Source organism: Oikopleura dioica, chromosome 1 (genome assembly GCF_907165135.1).
Source record: "Oikopleura dioica chromosome 1, OKI2018_I68_1.0, whole genome shotgun sequence".
NCBI lineage: Eukaryota > Metazoa > Chordata > Appendicularia > Copelata > Oikopleuridae > Oikopleura > Oikopleura dioica.
The window spans coordinates 8,228,501-8,249,327 of NC_137291.1; the positions used below are offsets into that span (position 1 = coordinate 8,228,501).

At 40.1% G+C, this 20,827-nt stretch overlaps 1 protein-coding gene across 1 annotated transcript; it reads right to left on the reverse strand.

The window, feature by feature from the left end:
- Positions 1 to 147: 147 nt before the first annotated feature.
- On the reverse strand, positions 148 to 3,220 carry LOC145711283 (uncharacterized). Its single transcript, XM_081789005.1, has 6 exons — positions 3,168 to 3,220; positions 3,083 to 3,113; positions 2,284 to 2,343; positions 2,170 to 2,234; positions 1,459 to 1,584; positions 148 to 255 (listed from the first exon to the last, which is right to left on the reverse strand). Exons 1-6 carry the CDS (start codon positions 3,211 to 3,213, stop codon positions 167 to 169), a joined length of 417 nt encoding a protein of 138 aa, XP_081645131.1. The 5' UTR covers positions 3,214 to 3,220; the 3' UTR covers positions 148 to 166.
- Positions 3,221 to 20,827: the final 17,607 nt, after the last annotated feature.

A 20,827-nucleotide genomic window follows, 5' to 3' on the forward strand; every position in this document is an offset into this window, starting at 1 on the left:
CCCCTTTTTGCCCATCTAAGTGCCAGGCTCGTCGATTTTAATACAGTGGAGCTTATTACGCCATGTTCCGAAAAAAATGAAATCATCGGGCGCCGCGAGAACTTTGTCAAGTACTTATTGTCTCTTTGCCATTCAATTTTATTTTTAGCTGACTGGAAATTTTTTTTTATTCTTCGATGGAACGATACTTTGCAGAGTTGGCAGTGACAAGGGTTTCGAGCAGCTGGAGCTTTTCTTTCTTGGTCATGGAGGATTCTAAAATGAGAGATCGAGTCATCAATATTTTCATACAATCAAGCTAATAATAAGCATTATCTATAAAATAATGGCTGACCTAGTAAGGTGTTATCTGCGGTACCATGATATGATATCAATGTCTTTTCTATTTACGAAAATACTGAATAAGGATTACTCCTTAAACACATGTTATATGAGTTAAACTTTTAAGGCTAATTAACCTCGTAGCTAAACATAAAAATATGTTTATGAGCTTTTTTTTTGTTTATATCAAAAACGCGACAAAAAGGCTCGTCCATAAATACCACTAACAAAGGCAAACTAATTTAATTGGCCTTTGATAACATTATGTTAGAGGCTTTCCGTGAAGCGTTTATTTTAAAAATGATGTTGATAATAAAGAAACATTTTGGAAATAAAAATGACACGTGAGTAAATTTGCTTGCACTACTGATAAATGACTAAAGTACAATCACACAATTGCGTTTTTTTACGACGTAAAATACAATTCAAATGCAGGTCAGCCCTTATTTTCGGAACCATACCGGTATTCTAGATGATTTCAAAAAACTTTTGTGGGGCCGGAAATCGTAAAAACTGCAAGTGCAGTTTTCTTCAGCTCGTCAAGACGAGTCGAATGATGGGTCTAACTCCTGATAATTCTAAGGATTGACCGGTTTACCGGCTGGTTACCGGAAAATACGTTGTCACCGGCCGTTTTTGTTCTAGAAGTGATAGACTAATGTTTGACACCGGAAATTGTTTCTTTTAGTCAGTTCTCCTGCAGGCTAAAAGATGAAGAGTTTATCAATACTCTGAAGAGAGTTATCACTAAAATACTATTTTTGGCGAAAATGGGACTAGAAATTAGGAACGTGCAGCAACAACATAATTTTAGTAAAAGTTACTGTTTTTAGTGATAACTCTCTTCAGAGTATTGATAAACTCTTCATCTTTTAGCCTGCAGGAGAACTGACTATAAGAAACAATTTCCGGTGTCAAACATTAGTCTATCACTTCTAGAACAAAAACGGCCGGTGACAACGTATTTTCCGGTAACCAGCCGGTAAACCGGTCAATCCTTAGAATTATCAGGAGTTAGACCCATCATTCGTCTCGTCTTGACGAGCTGAAAAAAACTGCACTTGCAGTTTTACGATTTCCGGCCCCACAAAAAGTTTTTTGAAATCATCCTAGGCATGAATTATACTGATGATTTACCTACGGCAAGCGGAGTTGAGGGCCAATTTGTTACTTGCTTGAAATATTCGGCTGCAGTCTTGAATTCCAGTCGTTGTTCGGCGACGATTCCAAGAAGATAGTACCCTCGTGTTGACATTTTCAGATCTGAATTTCTGTTTTAGCAACATCGTCAAAAACCGGATATAAAGAACCATAAAGCTAGTATATTTTCCAGCATTATGTATTTAAAGAACAGGGGATTTTTCTGAATTCACTTGTTAAAGCTTTTTTTGTTAATCTATGGCATGCCGCATGAACACCTTTTGAAACTGATAAGAATTTTAATGACTCATCACTTCAAGAGCGCGCAAAACGACGCTCAAATTGAGCCTTGAGGATCCCTTCCAGCTCATCCGAAATCCCTAATCACCGTCGATAATTTTCCTTCAAATCAGTGTATTTGTAAACAAGGCGACGAAGCTGGAGTCGCGAAATCCGGGCACTCACACATGTATACCGTTAATTAACGCATCACGTGTTGATGCCTTGATTACTCGTCGGGATGAAATCGAGTTCAATAGACTTGTATATGGATAAGCAGGATTCTGTAAGAGACGGCTTGCATATTTGGCTCGTATCTTTGATAAATTGACCTTATCTTTATCATTTTTCATTTTCTAATCTTTGAAAATGTTCATTAACGCAAGTAGTTACAAATAAGAAAAAACGTGTCTGCGGAATAAAACTTACCAATTGCGAATTGAGCATTCAGATCGGCTCCTTCAAGGTCTCCACTTAGTACTGCTACTTTCGCCCTGAAATGCTCGTCTTATCCTTTTTAGAACACTTTGTTTTTGACTTTACCGTTGTAAGAGAATGATCTCAAGTCGCCTCTTGAAGTCCTCCTCTGCAAGCCCTTCTTTGCTGAAATGCTATTAGCTGGTGTTCAAACTAAAACTGTAATTTCGAACGCCGTAACGATTCTAAGAGCTTCCTCATTGCGGCGGAAGAATGAGACAAAGTGTAGGCTTAAGGTCTCAGATATGATCCGACGCGGTAAGGCGTAGTAGTCAATGCAGGTTGGATTGCGGCGAAAATGCGGCCGTAATAAGAACCAAGAAGATTTTCGACTTGAATCGAATATAGAAGCACAGTCGAATGCACAACTTGACCACGAACACTTTTGTGCGAGTATATACAGTCAAGTGAGACAGGAAGCCGCAAAGATGATTACTGATTACTAAGTACACGATGTTCGATCTTACGGTCACTTTGCGGCGCAACCTGTCTCGACCGCCGTATTTGGAGAAGCAGTCGAATTTCTACCGAAGACGTTCCACAAGGAAAAACATCGCTCAGCATTTTTATTAATTGGATTATTAGCGTGAATCTGCTTCGAATTTCGGAGATGGATGATCAATATTCTCTCAATTATTCGTTTTTGAAGCTTCCTAACAATAATTTCTCAATGCAAGCTTTCACAAAAAAGACTGACGTCATTAAATTCTGCAGTGGCGAGAAAAATGTTCGCAAAAGTATTTCTAAGCCGTTCCGGCACGCGGCATTGTATACAGCCCGGCGGTCGTCGAAATTCACGGCTCTAGGTGAGATGGTATCAAATGCATTTAGGAACGCGTCTACACACTCCTTTACGCTGCGTTACCTAAGTTTTTCTTCGGAACGTTTGAGCGCCTCTGAAATTGTAAAATTGCGGTTTAGCTCAAGAAATTTTTTCGCAGCGGGAATACCTAACGCTTTGTCGAACAAGCGCTGATGCTTTGCGGCGACTGCCATGAAGTAGAGCTCTGGTACCGCGGAGATCAAAGGGAGACGTTCAGATTAAGTAATTGATCATTTTTGGAGCGCGCTAGAAATGTGCGAAAATGGTGGAATTCTCCCGGACGTCGTTTTTTATCACATTGAATTTGAAAAATTGCTGTTTTTTCGTAAAAATCAACCCAAAAATTTTTGGCGAAAATATTTTTTGGCTGAAAAGTCTTCGTTCATAAATAATGATTCTAAATAAAAGCTCTTTATTCAGCGGAAAAACGCCGTACTAAATTTCCGATTTCCTAAGCCACCAAAATCGGCATGAAAATCACTGGCTTTTCCTTGCGAAAAAGCCGCTCCGATTAAACTCTCGGATGGCACACACATGCGTAAGGGCAGCATAATATTGGTGGCACGTTTTTTGATCGTACTTTCGAACCGTGTGCGGATCAGCACCGGTTGGATCATCTTAAAGCTCTGAGCTGGATTCGATTCCAGTAGGAAGAAAATTAAAGGAGAATAATGCTTCTATGAAAAAATGCTTATTAGTGGCAAAAACCGTTTTCTAAATTATTTCTCTGAAAAACACTTCTGTGGTTTTTTGATACACGATTTCTTTGATCTCCGGTTCCTAAGCTGGTGGGATCGTTACGTGAATGGAAAGTGCCATACGAGACTTTGTTCTTGGTCATCGTTTGGAAACTCTTGAGCGTGTTTGGACTTCACGCGGAATGTCGAATCGCTGTTCATGTGGCTTCATAGACTTCGTTTTTTGAATCACTCAAATATTTTAAGATGTGTTAGATGGCTCAATAAAATTTTCTTCCGAAAAATATCTTCCAGCAATAGTGCTTTGCCGTTAATCTTCTTTCAAAGTTTTGTCCAAATTTTTAACTTTACTGTACGACTGTAATCATCTTGTGGTCCTTTCAAATTTCGAGAATATAATTAGTGATACTTGGACATTGACGGATATATAATTTTAGACTTGAGCGCTCCAGAAATACGACCAAGACTGGAAGAGCCGAACCCCAGCGCGGCCAGGTGTCCTTGGTCCTACTTCCTTAGCGGAGTTTGGTTTCACGTCGGCGGTAGGAGCCACTCTCGACGTTATCGCCTTATCACCCCTATACGCCCGAAAGGAAGTCTTCCGTAGCTTCTGATCACAAGTCTTATTATCACTAAGACTGTCGGTCCATCGCCAAAGCAAATAATTCTCCACATTTCTCCAAGGAAGTGAGGTCGAGTTCAAACACGTGGATTTCTAGCTACAAATAGCAGTAGTACAATAGTCATTGATGAGTACAAAAAATAACTCTAACAAGAAAGTGTTATTTTAGTTGAACAAAAACTGTGTACAACGAGCATTTCAAACACACCAGAACACGAGCCAAAAGGTAAATATTAATGTTAGAAAAAAGGGCTCTCCGAAAAAACTGTAATGCAGCGCGAGAGCAACAGTTCTGAACAAGCAAATTCGAGGAATGTCGTGTTTGAGCGGTCAAAATCTAATAAAGTGGCGATTTGACTAATCTGCCGAGAGCTTATTTCTTTAAGATATTGTCAAATCTTCGATAATGAAGCGCTCGAATCCGATTGCACGTGTTCAATCCGCTGAATTACAACTTGTAAGGGACTGATCGCAGTTGAAATGCGGCTCCGTCTATTGAAAATTCTTGGGTTATTTGTTCTTGTTTACAGCTCGCTACAGAAGATACTTGGGCTAGAGACAGTGGAAAATAGGCGGCTTTCACCTCAAGATCGACTTTAATTTCAATATTTTAATTGATAAGGGGGTATCAACTCTAAGTCAAAAATTGTCCTTCTAGTAGAAAAGGCAATCATGTCGAGCGTCGCGTAAAACATGGACGATTTAGTTGTCCAAAAACACGGCCGAACATGGCGATTTCCTCGAAGGCGCCAGCTGGAGCTTCTTGTCTCCAGATTTAGATTGACTCTGCTCCAACGTGTTTCTTGCTGGAATATCAGCGGTTCTTTCGGCTTTCGCAGAAAATCAGTCCTTGAAGTAATGGCGCTGGAAGAAAGTGGTGATAAGGACTTGAAAAGCGCTGAAGGTGGAAAAACAGCTCGAAGGGCTTATGGATACAAAAGCCATTAAAGTGCCCTCGAGATGTGGATATGGCAGCGACCGCAAGGCTACTTGAGGATGTTTTATCGAGAATGGCTTGGAGCACGAACTTTGACACGTATCGCCAGCTTGATAAAAACGTGATTTTTGAGTGCTATCTTCGAAGTTCCTGACCATGATATTTGAATTTATTGAAATTTCTCAGTTTCGAAATATCAATTTTTTTTCTATCTAAAATTCTGGTCACAGTAAAACGGGGCTAAATGAGTCTAAAAATAAACGAACGATTTAATGATTTCAGTAAAAATATTTGAACAATCCTCAATTAAAATTGTTTTGCGTTGCCGCGTTTAGGTTAAATTTATGATAGGCCATCCTTCTGGTAAAATTATTTTGAAAATACTAGGGTAATTATCCCAAGCAAAAAAGACGCAACTTCAATTGATCTGAAAATCGATTGATCTTTTTGACCTAACTTCTGATTATAATTGAGAGGCATTACAAGCTCTTACTATAAGACCCATCGTTAACCCACGATCGAGAATATAAACTGTCATTTTTGTTTTTGCAAAATCATAAAAATGAACAGACAAGTCAGAACAAGCTTTAAAAGATTGGAGCCAAAACATTCTCTGGAAGAATCGTTCAGTTTTCCCTTATTTTCAGCCCATTTAATTCTTATTTCTGTTTGCATTAAATATTGTTTCCTGTTTTGACTACAAAGTCATTTTGCTGTCCAAAAAACAATGCAGTTCACGAGAAACGCTTCATTGTAAACGAAAATACAGAGTGGCACAATCGTTCCAGAAAAACGTGACGGAATTGGCCAGTCACTACAAACAACGAGTTAATTATGGCGATATTTTTATAATATCAGAGTGGCGATAATGATGGTCAAATCGATCAATTAGCTTTAATTGAATGACAGCAAACTATGTCTGTTCATCAAACGGAAGACAACGGAAATAAACGCAATAGCAGAAACTCGGATGATCTCAAATTAGTCGTCCGTCGTAAAATATGTGAATGGGCTCGGCGAGATCGATGATGTTTTCTCCATCTTTCCTATAAATTGCGGACTACAATGACGGAAAATAGAGAGAATACGATTTCGGAGAGCTCTGTTGGCGATTACAGAAATGATCCCGACCTTAATGCAGCCATAGGGGTTCCTCAAATAATGAATGTCGACTTCAACTCTGTTATCAATCGTCTTGTTGAAGAAATGTCCATTCTGAGAGCTGACGTTAGGAAGCTGAAAGAGCAGAAGAAGAACCTCTTAACCCAAGAAGAGAAGAGAGAATTAGCAAATAAGAACATGCTCCAGATAATCAGAAATCCTGATTGGCGTTCAGCTAGCAGTATTGATGAAATCTACTTATTTTTAAAAGCGATTGGATCTGGAGAACCTTATGCCAACATTGTTGTTCGCTACAAGCTTTCGCATCTTCAAGATATAAACAATGAGAAGACGATCCACGCTCCTATCTTGCAGGAAAATGGACAACATAACTCAAACAGCAACCATCCCATGTCATGGGTTGGAAGTTTTCTTCGAAAATAAAATTGTCGAGATATGTCCTCTTAAGAAAGACAGATGGGGGAAAATGCAATATTCAAGGACTCTTATGCAAAAAATGATCCTCAACTTACCAGAGAAAAAGAATTTGAGGATTTTTGCTCAAGAATCGAAGTTCGACACTGTCAGTAAAATCTATATTCTCGCAGTCAATAAAACTGAGAAAGAAGAAGAGATAATGGGAGTAAAAAGATTTCAATATACCTTTGGAACTTCATCAACAATTGATAACGAAAATTTCGCTAGAAAAATAACATGGACTGTAATCAATGACGATAATTAATTATTCTCGAATAAATCAAAAAACGAAACTAAAACCCAGCATGTTTTTGAGCATGATCATCAGAAAGACGTTAATTTGCAAAGAGAAGGCGAGAAACAAATTTCCCACAGCTTTAGTTGAAAATTATAATTTGATGGGACGTTGGGATGAGTTTAGAAGGGTCGGCGCGTTTGTAATTTCCGCGCAAAGCTCAACGGAGCGGGGCGGCCGCGCCACGTCGCAAAATTAAAAATTCCACGTTAAGATGCACCTGTTCGCTTTGTACTTCCAAATTTAACCTCACACGGGACGCGGGTGGTCATTTGCGGCGCATTAGAAACCGACTTTCTCTCTGGATCGACCACGACTGAGATTGAACTCCTCAAATTAGGCTACCTCTTTCTCTCCTTCAAATCCTGCTGCTTTGAACCCAATTCTAGGTTAATTCTTGTGAGCACTTTGTTGAACCAAATATCTTCGTCTTGGAAAATCCGATCTTAACACTTGAAATCAACAAAGAATCTGGCTTTGAACATATTTTGTATAAACAGATCAAGTTTGACTTAATTTTAATTGTTCTGGCTGTCAGCTTCGCTCAAAACGAAATCTGAATTGGTGACAAGCTGCTGTATCAAATTTACTTTCGCAAAGCGCGAATTAATTCGTAAAGAGTGCCTTGGCGAGTAGACAATTCCAGAGGTTGAGGTTTTCCGTTAATCATTGAATTTTTCACTTTGTCGATTCGAAAAATGAGTGAAAAAAAAAGACGTGGCAACTAATTTCGTCTTTTGATAAAAAATAAACATCTTTTTAATGCGAGCTGACTCGCAAGGAGCAGGGTGGGGAATGTCTTAAGAAAATTCAACGGCACCGGCACGGCACGGCACACCAAAAATTCCTGTGCCGCGGCACGGCACGGCACGGCACGGCAAAAAAATTAAGAACGCGTGCCGGGACACGGCACAGCACGTTACGGCACAGTTTTTTCCTTTTTTTTTCTCGTAAAAAACACTCAAAAATATTTGAATATAATTTTATTTAATAAATTCGTCTGCAACGTAAGTCGGCCGAGAAATTTCGTGAAAAATTATTTTCAAAAAATTTAGAATTATTTTTTTTGAAAGCTGAATAAAAACCATAATTTGAATTAAAACCTGGATAAATTGTATTTTAACAGTTAGTGGGGGTGGGTGGGGTTTGGGAAGTAACTGAAATTGATCACCTCAGAGTTCCCTGCCATTGTCAAGCCCCTTAAATTTAAAAATCAAGGAACGGGGCTGAAACGGCCCGAAGGGCCGTCAAGCCCCTTAAATTTAAAAATCAAGGAACGGGGCTGAAACGGCCCGAAGGGCCGTCAAGCCCCTTAAATTTAAAAATCAAGGAACGGGGCTGAAACGGCCCGAAGGGCCGTCAAGCCCTTAAATTTAAAAATCAAGGAACGGGGCTGAAACGGCCCGAAGGGCCGTCAAGCCCCTTAAATTTAAAAATCAAGGAACGGGGCTGAAACGGCCCGAAGGGCCGTCAAGCCCCTTAAATTTAAAATCAAGGAACGGGGCTGAAACGGCCCGAAGGGCCGTCAAGCCCCTTAAATTTAAAAATCAAGGAACGGGGCTGAAACGGCCCGAAGGGCCGTCAAGCCCCTTAAATTTAAAAATCAAGGAACGGGGCTGAAACGGCCCGAAGGGCCGTCAAGCCCTTAAATTTAAAAATCAAGGAACGGGGCTGAAACGGCCCGAAGGGCCGTCAAGCCCCTTAAATTTAAAAATCAAGGAACGGGGCTGAAACGGCCCGAAGGGCCGTCAAGCCCTTAAATTTAAAAATCAAGGAACGGGGCTGAAACGGCCCGAAGGGCCGTCAAGCCCTTAAATTTAAAAATCAAGGAACGGGGCTGAAACGGCCCGAAGGGCCGTCAAGCCCCTTAAATTTAAAAATAAAGGAACGGGGCTGAAACGGCCCGAAGGGCCGTCAAGCCCCTTAAATTTAAAATCAAGGAACGGGGCTGAAACGGCCCGAAGGGCCGTCAAGCCCCTTAAATTTAAAAATCAAGGAACGGGGCTGAAACGGCCCGAAGGGCCGTCAAGCCCCTTAAATTTAAAAATCAAGGAACGGGGCTGAAACGGCCCGAAGGGCCGTCAAGCCCTTAAATTTAAAAATCAAGGAACGGGGCTGAAACGGCCCGAAGGGCCGTCAAGCCCTTAAATTTAAAAATCAAGGAACGGGGCTGAAACGGCCCGAAGGGCCGTCAAGCCCTTAAATTTAAAAATCAAGGAACGGGGCTGAAACGGCCCGAAGGGCCGTCAAGCCCCTTAAATTTAAAAATCAAGGAACGGGGCTGAAACGGCCCGAAGGGCCGTCAAGCCCTTAAATTTAAAAATCAAGGAACGGGGCTGAAACGGCCCGAAGGGCCGTCAAGCCCCTTAAATTTAAAAATCAAGGAACGGGGCTGAAACGGCCCGAAGGGCCGTCAAGCCCCTTAAATTTAAAAATCAAGGAACGGGGCTGAAACGGCCCGAAGGGCCGTCAAGCCCCTTAAATTTAAAAATCAAGGAACGGGGCTGAAACGGCCCGAAGGGCCGTCAAGCCCCTTAAATTTAAAAATCAAGGAACGGGGCTGAAACGGCCCGAAGGGCCGTCAAGCCCCTTAAATTTAAAAATCAAGGAACGGGGCTGAAACGGCCCGAAGGGCCGTCAAGCCCCTTAAATTTAAAAATCAAGGAACGGGGCTGAAACGGCCCGAAGGGCCGTCAAGCCCCTTAAATTTAAAAATCAAGGAACGGGGCTGAAACGGCCCGAAGGGCCGTCAAGCCCCTTAAATTTAAAAATCAAGGAACGGGGCTGAAACGGCCCGAAGGGCCGTCAAGCCCCTTAAATTTAAAAATCAAGGAACGGGGCTGAAACGGCCCGAAGGGCCGTCAAGCCCCTTAAATTTAAAAATCAAGGAACGGGGCTGAAACGGCCCGAAGGGCCGTCAAGCCCCTTAAATTTAAAAATCAAGGAACGGGGCTGAAACGGCCAGAAGGGCCGTCAAGCCCCTTAAATTTAAAAATCAAGGAACGGGGCTGAAACGGCCCGAAGGGCCGTCAAGCCCTTAAATTTAAAAATCAAGGAACGGGGCTGAAACGGCCCGAAGGGCCGTCAAGCCCCTTAAATTTAAAAATCAAGGAACGGGGCTGAAACGGCCCGAAGGGCCGTCAAGCCCCTTAAATTTAAAAATCAAGGAACGGGGCTGAAACGGCCCGAAGGGCCGTCAAGCCCTTAAATTTAAAAATCAAGGAACGGGGCTGAAACGGCCCGAAGGGCCGTCAAGCCCCTTAAATTTAAAAATCAAGGAACGGGGCTGAAACGGCCCGAAGGGCCGTCAAGCCCCTTAAATTTAAAAATCAAGGAACGGGGCTGAAACGGCCCGAAGGGCCGTCAAGCCCTTAAATTTAAAAATCAAGGAACGGGGCTGAAACGGCCCGAAGGGCCGTCAAGCCCCTTAAATTTAAAAATCAAGGAACGGGGCTGAAACGGCCCGAAGGGCCGTCAAGCCCCTTAAATTTAAAAATCAAGGAACGGGGCTGAAACGGCCCGAAGGGCCGTCAAGCCCCTTAAATTTAAAAATCAAGGAACGGGGCTGAAACGGCCCGAAGGGCCGTCAAGCCCTTAAATTTAAAAATCAAGGAACGGGGCTGAAACGGCCCGAAGGGCCGTCAAGCCCTTAAATTTAAAAATCAAGGAACGGGGCTGAAACCGCCCGAAGGGCCGTCAAGCCCCTTAAATTTAAAAATCAAGGAACGGGGCTGAAACCGCCCGAAGGGCCGTCAAGCCCCTTAAATTTAAAAATCAAGGAACGGGGCTGAAACGGCCCGAAGGGCCGTCTAGCCCTTAAATTTAAAAATCAAGGAACGGGGCTGAAACGGCCCGAAGGGCCGTCAAGCCCTTAAATTTGAAAATCAAGGAACGGGGCTGAAACGGCCCGAAGGGCCGTCAAGCCCCTTAAATTTAAAAATCAAGGAACGGGGCTGAAACGGCCCGAAGGGCCGTCAAGCCCCTTAAATTTAAAAATCAAGGAACGGGGCTGCGCCTTACCCTAACCCCAGTGCCGCGGCACCGTGCCGTGTCCAAACTGAAATTCACTGAATGGAGCGGCACAGCACGGCACGTGCCGTGCCGTGTCCGTGCCGCAGTGCCGTGCCGTGCCGTGCCGTAGACTTTTCCCCACCCTGGCAAGGAGCTTATTCCGTTTCGTCTGGTTTTCAAAACAAGCCAGCCAAGTTCAATAAAGCTGATATTTTCGCCGCTTAGCAGTTTTTATAACACGTTTTTATATTATGAAAATAGTCATAAAGGTTCTGATATGGTTACTTTTATCGTGTATTTATGGCGGAAAAGGTTCGATAAGATTTCCGAAAAAAACGTTTCACTCTTTTTCGTTAACCGCTCATTGTTTTTGCTGATAGGTGATAGTTGCTGGTAGAAGCTTTTGAGCTAGCAGAAATGGCGATAGAGAAGAACGTGATAGAGGGTCAAAAAGGAAGAAAAAGATTGAATAAGAAAGCGAGAGAATTTATTGATAAGAAAAGTACAAGGCGTAAATTTATCTTTTTAGAACTGATTGAAAAGAGCAATCGTTGCAAAAAGTGAAAAATTGAGCGCTGATAAGCGAGCTGCTGAAATATTAATTAACGGCGCGTCATCGTAGAAGCTGAACCAGTCATCGGAAGTGTCCTTGCTGATATCGTCGCCTTGCTCGAGTTCTATGAGCTCTCTGTCAAACTGCGAGTAAGTGTATCTAATGGCGAGCATTGTGTGGTAAGTTTCTTTTCCTTATTTAAAAGTTCAATACATTTTCATCAATTTTTTTGCGATTTTCTTCACGCTTTGAACTTTTTCCTTCAAGGAAGCTTCCAAAAGTCTCATCAGTTTTAAACGCCGGGCAAATTGAATCTAATTTCTAAAGATAAAAGAGAATATTACCCCAATCATCAACTCAATTATTACCTCGTTCAGCAGCCATTCTTCATCTCGGATGTCCTCAAAAGCGATTTCTAGCGAATCGCTAATCACATTAAAAATAATCCTGCTTTATCGGCAAATATCAGCTTGTTGGCTGCATCTTGAGCTTCTCTGCAAATCGCTTTCGTTGGAAAATTAAGTTCAATCAAAGACTGGCTTCTTCGCTGATTGTTGATTAGTTGGATTATGTCGCAGGCTTGTTGAGGGTTTTTGTGTTTGTTCTGCACCTCTAGTATGTAGATGCAGATATCTCTTTTCAGAAGGCTCTTTTGTTACAGTTGGTTATCGTTTAAAAATTGTTAAAGAAGTTGCCCGTGCCTGAAATCCTCTTGAATTTCTTCGTACACTTCCTGTTCCATTACTGCATCGACAGTAGTACTGATATTCATACAGTACCCAAAAGTAACGAAAGAAGGAAGCCAAGCCCTCATGTTTTTATCTGCGCCGGATTCTCGCTGAATGAAGCGATTTTATAAGGAATATGCTGAATCACTCTTTCTTGGCAGAGATTCTTTTCAGCTTCGTTTACCGGATAAAAGTCACCGGCAGATGATTATTGTGCGTTTTTAGTTTGCCGAAGGAGGAATCATTTTTTACTATATTGTTCGATATTTATTTTTTCATTTTCGAGACAGTTTTATTTTTCAATAAATGATTGATTTCCTCCTTGAAAATCAAGAAAAACGTTTAGTCATAAAAGCTTCAATAGTAATGTTTTTCATTGTCAACGTGCTCGGAATTAGTGTTTGTTTTATTTGAGCTTCAGTTTAAATCTTAGTTGCTCCACGAGCGGATTTTAATCAACCTTTTTCAGGGTACTGTTACTCTTTTTCACGTGCATTCACGTGGTCGCTTGAACTCTTCAGATTAATTTTATTTCAAATTTAAATTTTGAAATGCAAAATGAATTAATTAATTTCAACAAAAGTATGACGGAATTTGGAAAAAACGAACCTTCCAATAAACTCCAGGTTGTCAGGTTTGTGAGTATGAAAAATATTTGAGAAGAATGCGGCTTTCGGCTCACCTCAAAAACGTATTCTACAAACGGTAGTTAGTATACTCTGAGGGCTACACAGCGAAAAATGTCCAAAGATGTTTTAGTGCGGCAGTCGGAGTACGTTGTCTAAGCACCGATCAATCAAGCGGTTTGGAGACAAAACGACGCGAAAATTTTCGTTATAATAAACTTATCACTAAAGTTTAGTGACTCTTATTTCTAAATTTTCACGCTTGGAACAACCGTCGGCAAAGTGGCAGCTTTGTGATTGTAATGAACCGTAAATCGAACGTGCGCGCAGTGATCTCAGCCGCCGGTGTCAACGACCGCTGCTTCTTGATTCGCATTCCATCGCGGTGAGCCTCAAGTGCCTTAGAAGGTGTCGCGCTGAGCTTGATGTAACCAGCTGGCGGCAATTGAGCTAACCAAAGACTCGTCGAATGTTCCATTTCAAGACTTCTGCTCATTTAGAAAGCATAACTGAATGGAAACAATCATACCCTTATTCTTAGGGCCTAAGAGTAGTAGCGAAGTTCGTTTCACATCAGCATATTAGCAAGTATGCCCTTTCAGCCGTGAAGATCACTGATCTTAGATCAGCATCTATTTCCACTAGGGCGGTTGATTGAAATCGTTTTTTGTATATAATTTTCATATCAAACGGCGGAATAAGTAAGAGATCTTAAAAATGCGGAAAGAGAATAGGATAATTTTTATTTGTCTCATCTTCGGCGCTGTTATTATAAAAAGTTCTGAAATCTTTCAATATGCTGTGGATAGTCGAATTCATACAATAATCCTATTCCTTTTGAAATATAAAAAAATGATCAATTTGATGATTTAAGTAGAACTTTGTTAACAGACCTTCAACAATAGTTATGGTCAATCTTTTCTACGACACCTCGATAAACATAAATGAAGAAGTCAACCTTGACGTCCAGCAAGAAGAAGAAGAGCCAGTAAGAATGTTTTTCGCAGCGGAAACTGGATGCCTTTTTGAAAACGAAACTTCCCAGCACATCAATTTTAGTAAAAACATAACGAATTTTTGCTATCCGGATTGCACCGAGCTGTATTTCTACGAAACTATCAATGAGGTGAGCAAATTTGAAATATAAGCATTTACATTCTTTAGCTCCTTTTTGATAGGATTTTTACAGAGTTACTTTCTATCGGACCTTATGGGCCTTACAGATATGACAAAGAAATAGCAAATTTTTTCAAAGCTCAATTCGACGATAGCATCATCACAACTATTCCTGGAAGAGAATGGTTAGTCTAGTCACTTCTATAATTTGATAATTATTTTAGTCGTAACTCAAAGTGGGGAATGGCATTTCGCAATGGAGAGTTTCCCGAAAATGAAAAATCACCCGGCATCCCAAATGAAATAAGCATTTTCGCAAAAGAAACTTCAGCAGATTATCCTCTTGCGAATATTACTTTCAATGTAACGGAGACTCATAAATTTCACGAGTTTGAACGGGCGACGACAAACTACTCACTTGGAATGGATTCAGAATATGATCTCAAACTCTGTCGACTCAATCAAGTTTTGGGCATTTTCTACAATTTTCTGTATGTTTCCGAGGACTCTAAGGGCCTATCCTATCTTATCATTGTTATTTAGGTATCCAACATATGAAAATCTGGGAGTTATTAGCTGTCCACCAACTTCTGTTCTTTGTGGAAATTCTTATGTGCTCGAATTTCGAAGAGAATGCAATGATTTCATGGACGAGATATACAATATTCCAGTTGATTCTACTGTTTTAAATGTTTCAGAATAAAACCATAAATAGCACTAGAGACCTTATCAACGTGAAAACGCGTCGGTACAAGATCATGAATTGTTTTTGGATGAAATAAGCGCAGTGGAAAGTAAGTGACTCGCAAAACAAACTCGCAAGAGGAGAAGGAATCCAGCTGAGCCAAAGAGGGCCGAGACGAAGTTGGAATCAAGTACCCAAGGAAATAGTCTTGAGCCAACTTGAAATACGCTCGAGTCCGTTTTGGATTAATCTTTGCCCGTCTGATACTGACACTTTCTCAAATAATATTTTAAGAATTTTTAATTAGCGCTTTCGCACGCTCTTTCTAAATTCCAAATTTCAAAAGTCTTTGATAACAAAAATCACCCTTATGACCACAAATAACTAGTTCTGTTCTATCTACAGTGGTTTGAAAATCAGTGTCCTTCTTATGTCACTTAAATTTACCCACCCTAAAATTTAGGGTCCCTAAATTTAAGGGCAAACCGCAACAATCGATTTTCAGCGAGAAAATGATGAAATTTTTAGAAATATTATTATTGACAAGAATCTTGAAGAATAAGAGTGAACAGCTCAAGGAATATAAGGAAAGTGTATATAAAAGTGGATCTGAAGAAAGTTTCGTGAATTTGAAGATTAGCAGTTTTAAGTTGAACGAATTTCAGCGGCGCTCCTTCCGCTGTGAATTTAGAGATGGGCACCCAACCGGTCCATTTCCGCGATCGCATAATCGATGTCTTCCTTTCTCACCGCCGGATTCGAAACTGAAAGGTAAATTTTAGTGAAATTCAGACTTGTTGAGATTCAGGTGCAGCGAGAATATCTTTGCGATGCAGCAGGGCGAGTGTACTCACACTAACAAACACCTTGTTTGGTGAGATCATCTAAGTGTTTTGTTTATGTCATTGCATAAACTAGGTACTGCAAGAAACTAGGTATAACTGCCATTTACAGCTGCAATAGATCCGGTTTATCGTTCTACTCAATTTTATGGTAAATCGACCTTCTAACGGGATCAAGTTTAAATCCAGAAAACATGTTCTTCTCCCTATATCATGGCTTTGAAGTTCATGTCACATGAACCCTGAATCATGACGTAAAATTGTGAATTTCGTATTGGGAAAAAATGATAGATGAAAAATCAGGCGCAGTAAAATTTTAAGCGCTCTATCTTATTTGCGGAACATGCTCGGCGATAATTTGCGATAATAAGTCGCGAGAAGTTCTTTGAACTTCTTCACTCGAAATCGGCTTCTAAGAGAGATTATCCTTACGTAAGATAGGATTCTAAGTCTCACCTCGAATATTTTTTTTTATAAAAAATTATCAAATCGCCTAGTTCCTTCCTGTCATCTACCGAATCTCTTGAATAACCGATCGGCGATCGCCCAATCGATAAAAATCAACTTACCGATCGCTCTCCAAAAGTTGGGTTGTCCCTTATGTGGCTGAAAGGTTATCATCAAGGACCCTTCAAACATCATCTTTTCCTTCAACGCTGGGGCGACCTTATGAATCTCTGCCTTCCAAATCGTATCGTGGGGTCTGCATCGGAGCCGCTTTGGGACGTACCAGAAGCAGATATTCGTAGGGTAAACGCACAAAAAAATTAACTTTTTCCGTCGGAAGAGTATTGACCTGAAACTTGGCATGGTAATAGATGATGCATAACTACTTTTCAAAATTTTTTTTTCAAAAAAAATTTTTAAGGTTTTCAACCTTTTTAAGCCTGGAAAAATGCTAACTTCTGAGTGGATCATGTTAGAGGGCTCTTGAATAGCTAGATCGGCGCGGAATGAGCTCCTGATCATTATCATAAAAAAATTTAGTGACCATATCTCCGATGACTCAGAAATCGCCGAAGAGTGTTACGTAACCTTGTTATGTAACACTAATTAAGACATAAAATTGCTGTAGGACCAAAGAAATATATCTAAATACTTTTCAGCCCAAAAAATAATGACAATTTTTCATCCCTTTTCCTGGAGGACCTAAGGGAGGACTTTTTTCAGGAAAACAAGGCATTGCTTGAAAAAAAAAACTTTTTAATTTTTTTTTAAATTTAGTTAAAGAAATATTTTAACGTAAAAAAATATAAAATAACCTTCACAAAAACCACTTTCTTTAAATAAAAACTTATAAAAATTCCGAAAAATAAACACCATAATAGAAAAACCCGTAGAGGAAACATGGTAAAAAATAGAAACGGGTGAGGGTGGGGTTGGGGACAGAACTAAGACTGATCATCTTAGTCTTGTTTTCTTATCCCGGCCTTTGTCAAGCCCATTTTTAATTAAAAGCCAGGGACGGGGCTGAGATGGCCCTTCGGGCCGTCAAGCCCATTTTTAATTAAAAGCCAGGGACGGGGCTGAGATGGCCCTTCGGGCCGTCAAGCCCATTTTTAATTAAAAGCCAGGGACGGGGCTGAGATGGCCCTTCGGGCCGTCAAGCCCATTTTTAATTAAAAGCCAGGGACGGGGCTGAGACGGCCCTTCGGGCCGTCAAGCCCATTTTTAATTAAAAGCCAGGGACGGGGCTGAGACGGCCCTTCGGGCCGTCAAGCCCATTTTTAATTAAAAGCCAGGGACGGGGCTGAGACGGGAGAGTTTTTATTTAAAAAAGCAGAAAATAAAAATTTTAAATTTCGAATTCTTCCATCATCCAGATGTCTTCCACCAGACAAAGTCCTCCAAAAGTCCTCCAGGTGATCACATGATATTTATCAATTTATTTTAGATAAAATTTAGGATTTAATTTACTAAATTACAAAAATCATTATTCTTCCAGCATTTTATTGGTCTTCCAGCAAGAAGCAAAAGGTCCTCCGGGTGATTCCTGATCGATCAGAGACATTGTCACTAAATTTTTTTATCTTAAATTGATCAGAATTTCGAGGCGCATCGAACTAGACTATTCACGACTTGATAAATGATGACATCTCGTCGATAAATGAGTTCGTTTTATTTGCAGTGGCTTAACGTTTTCGGAACAGCAAAAGTTCCATCATCAGAGCCGAAGTCTTGGAGTTACTTGTAAACCTTCCAAAAACAGACAAACGTACCTTTTGGTGAAAACTGCAGAACTGATCAAGCTCCCAAAAACAACCATCCCTCCAGATAGTGTTCTAGAGAATTTAACCCATTAAAAACTCGAAAATTTGTCAGAGGCTCCTACTCAAATTTTCGAGTTTTTAATGGGTTAAATTCTCTAGAACACTATCTGGAGGGATGGTTGTTTTTGGGAGCTTGATCAGTTCTGCAGTTTTCACCAAAAGGTACGTTTGTCTGTTTTGGAAGGTTTACAAGTAACTCCAAGACTTCGGCTCTGATGATGGAACTTTTGCTGTTCCGAAAACGTTAAGCCACTGCAAATAAAACGAACTCATTTATCGACGAGATGTCATCATTTATCAATTCTTATGGCAAGCGACATCAAGATTTCAAGTCCTTGGATACTCTTGCAAGTAAATTGCACAGGACCAGGCAAACGCTGCATTTCTTAGACAACTGCGTTTCTGATCAAGTACTTCCAATTTTTACCAAAATCCCAATTCAGGTGGTAAAATTTTGTAAATGGGGTCGAAATAAAATTAAGCGGGAACGATTAAAAATTTTAATTAATGAACAAAAAATCTGTAGTTACAAACTCGAGGAAATTCGAATATTATTCAATGAAAGTCTATCCAAATTTTTTGAGAAAGAAGGTATTGGTTGTGAAAAAGAAAAAATGATAATAATTTTAGATTTAGAAAATCGTGCGAGAATCCGAGATGAGGAACGCGACAGAAAAAGACAATTAAAATTCGGCAAATTGAAAATTCAACAATCATTTCGGAAACCACTTAAATATGAAGTAAAAAATTTTTCAAAAAAACAAATTCCTACTAATATAATAAACATTCTAGAAAGAGGTTGGAAGGCCCCTCTTGGGGGGCGACCGCACTCGATAAATTTGCTCCAACAATTTGATAGCCTGATGGGCCATATAAAAAAATATGATCAATTTCAACAACTCACACCAATGACTCAATTTCATTTAAAAGGCAGATTGACTTCGATTCACGAAAAATTAACTACTTGTTTCGGTAATGACAATAGTAACAGGATGATAAGACAGTATTTACGGGAAAACAGGGAAACTGTGTTTGTTTTATCGGACAAAGACTCAGTTATTTTAATTTTGGACCGTTCTCAATACGAGAATTCTATGCATCGAGAATTTTCAGATGAGACAAAATTTATTCAATTAAATTCCGATCCAACTGAGGAGGACACTTTGGAAATGAGGCAAAATTTACGCAAAATGGAAAAATTTGCGGACAAGAATTTTTTCAATAGAAATAAACCGGTTTCGAGGATAAAAGACGCATATGGACTTGGCAAATGCCATAAAGAAACTTTCGAGCAGGAGCTTAATATGAGAACTATAGTTTCAGCAAGAAATTCTGTTTGTGAAAATTTTCATAAAAATTTTTTGGCAAAATTATTAAATAATCTCAAAAGCAAATTCTCACTTCGTGGGTCTAAAGAATTCGGCTTATGGTTTAAAGAGCAAAAATTCAATTTTGATGAAGTTGATTTTGCAAGTTTTGATATAGTAAAACTCTACCCAAGCTGCGATACAACTCACCTGATTCATCTCCTCTTGAAAACAATTTATGACGATAATTCGCCATCCAAAATGTTACCTCGATACCGGGATGAGAATAAAAGACTGCTAAGACCAATTCCAAAAAATGTTCTCCGACCAGTTTTGGATTCAGTTTTGAAAAAACTAACTGCATTTCGGTTTGCAGACAGAACTTATCGTCAGATATCGGGTCTATCAATGGGCGACAGTAGTTCTCCAAAATTAGCGGATTTCTATCTGTTTATGCTTGAGAAAGATAAGATCGAAAAACTTATTTCGGAAAAAGTGATTTTAGGCTATAAAAGATTTCTGGACGACACGATTGTCTTTTTTCGACGCGGTTCGTTCGAAAAAGTCAACGAAGTTTTTCAAAATTTGCATGAGTCTCTTAAAGTAACTGTTGAAAGGTCAAGTCCTGAAGGGATAAAATTTCTCGACTTTGTGGTCTATCCCTCGGAAACAAACACCCTGCAAATTCGTAATCATCGAAAACACACTGTTCCAATGAATTTTGTAAATGACATTGCTCCTTTGTCATTGAAAAAGGGTATTCTAACGTCAGAATGTAAAAGGGCTTTATATAAACACTCAGATCCGAAAACCCTGGGGGATGAGTTTATAGAGATAGAGGAGAAATATCTCGCCCAAGAATATCCCTTAGAAATGATCCGTGATGTAGAAAAGGTGGTGAAAGAGGGAAGGGTTGACAAGAAAGATTGGGAAGAGGAAAAAAGTTTGCATCCAGAGAGGAATTTTACAGTTTCTATCCCCTTTACGTCCCAAAGGGTGTCCCGGATAACGAGGGAAATGCGTAAGATTATCTCAACCTTTCTTCCCGAATTCAGCCTACATACGGCGTTGAGAACAGTATCGATGAGAAACACGATTATCTCCAATCTCTTACCTAAGCCGGAAGAGGAAAAGGCCATTAATGTGGTGTATTCCTTTGTCTGTAGTTGTGGGGAGGAGTATATTGGGGAATCCGAAAATTTACTGATGAGAATTCGCGACCACGGGCAAAAATCAAAAGATACAGCTGTATACGCACACACTCAGTCATGTGAGGTTTTTCAGACAGGATTTAATGAAAAGTATCAGCAAAATAACCCGAAGTCCCGGTTTGAATATCTCAAATCGAAATTTACCCTGCTGCATAAGAATCTATCGTATGACAAACGAAAACAAGTAGAGGGACTTGAAATTTCGTTGAAAAATCCCAGTTTAAACAAACAGATACAGCATAGGAAAATCTTTATTTTGTAATACCAGTCAGAGGCATTGTAAAATTGAGTAGGAGCCTCTGACAAAT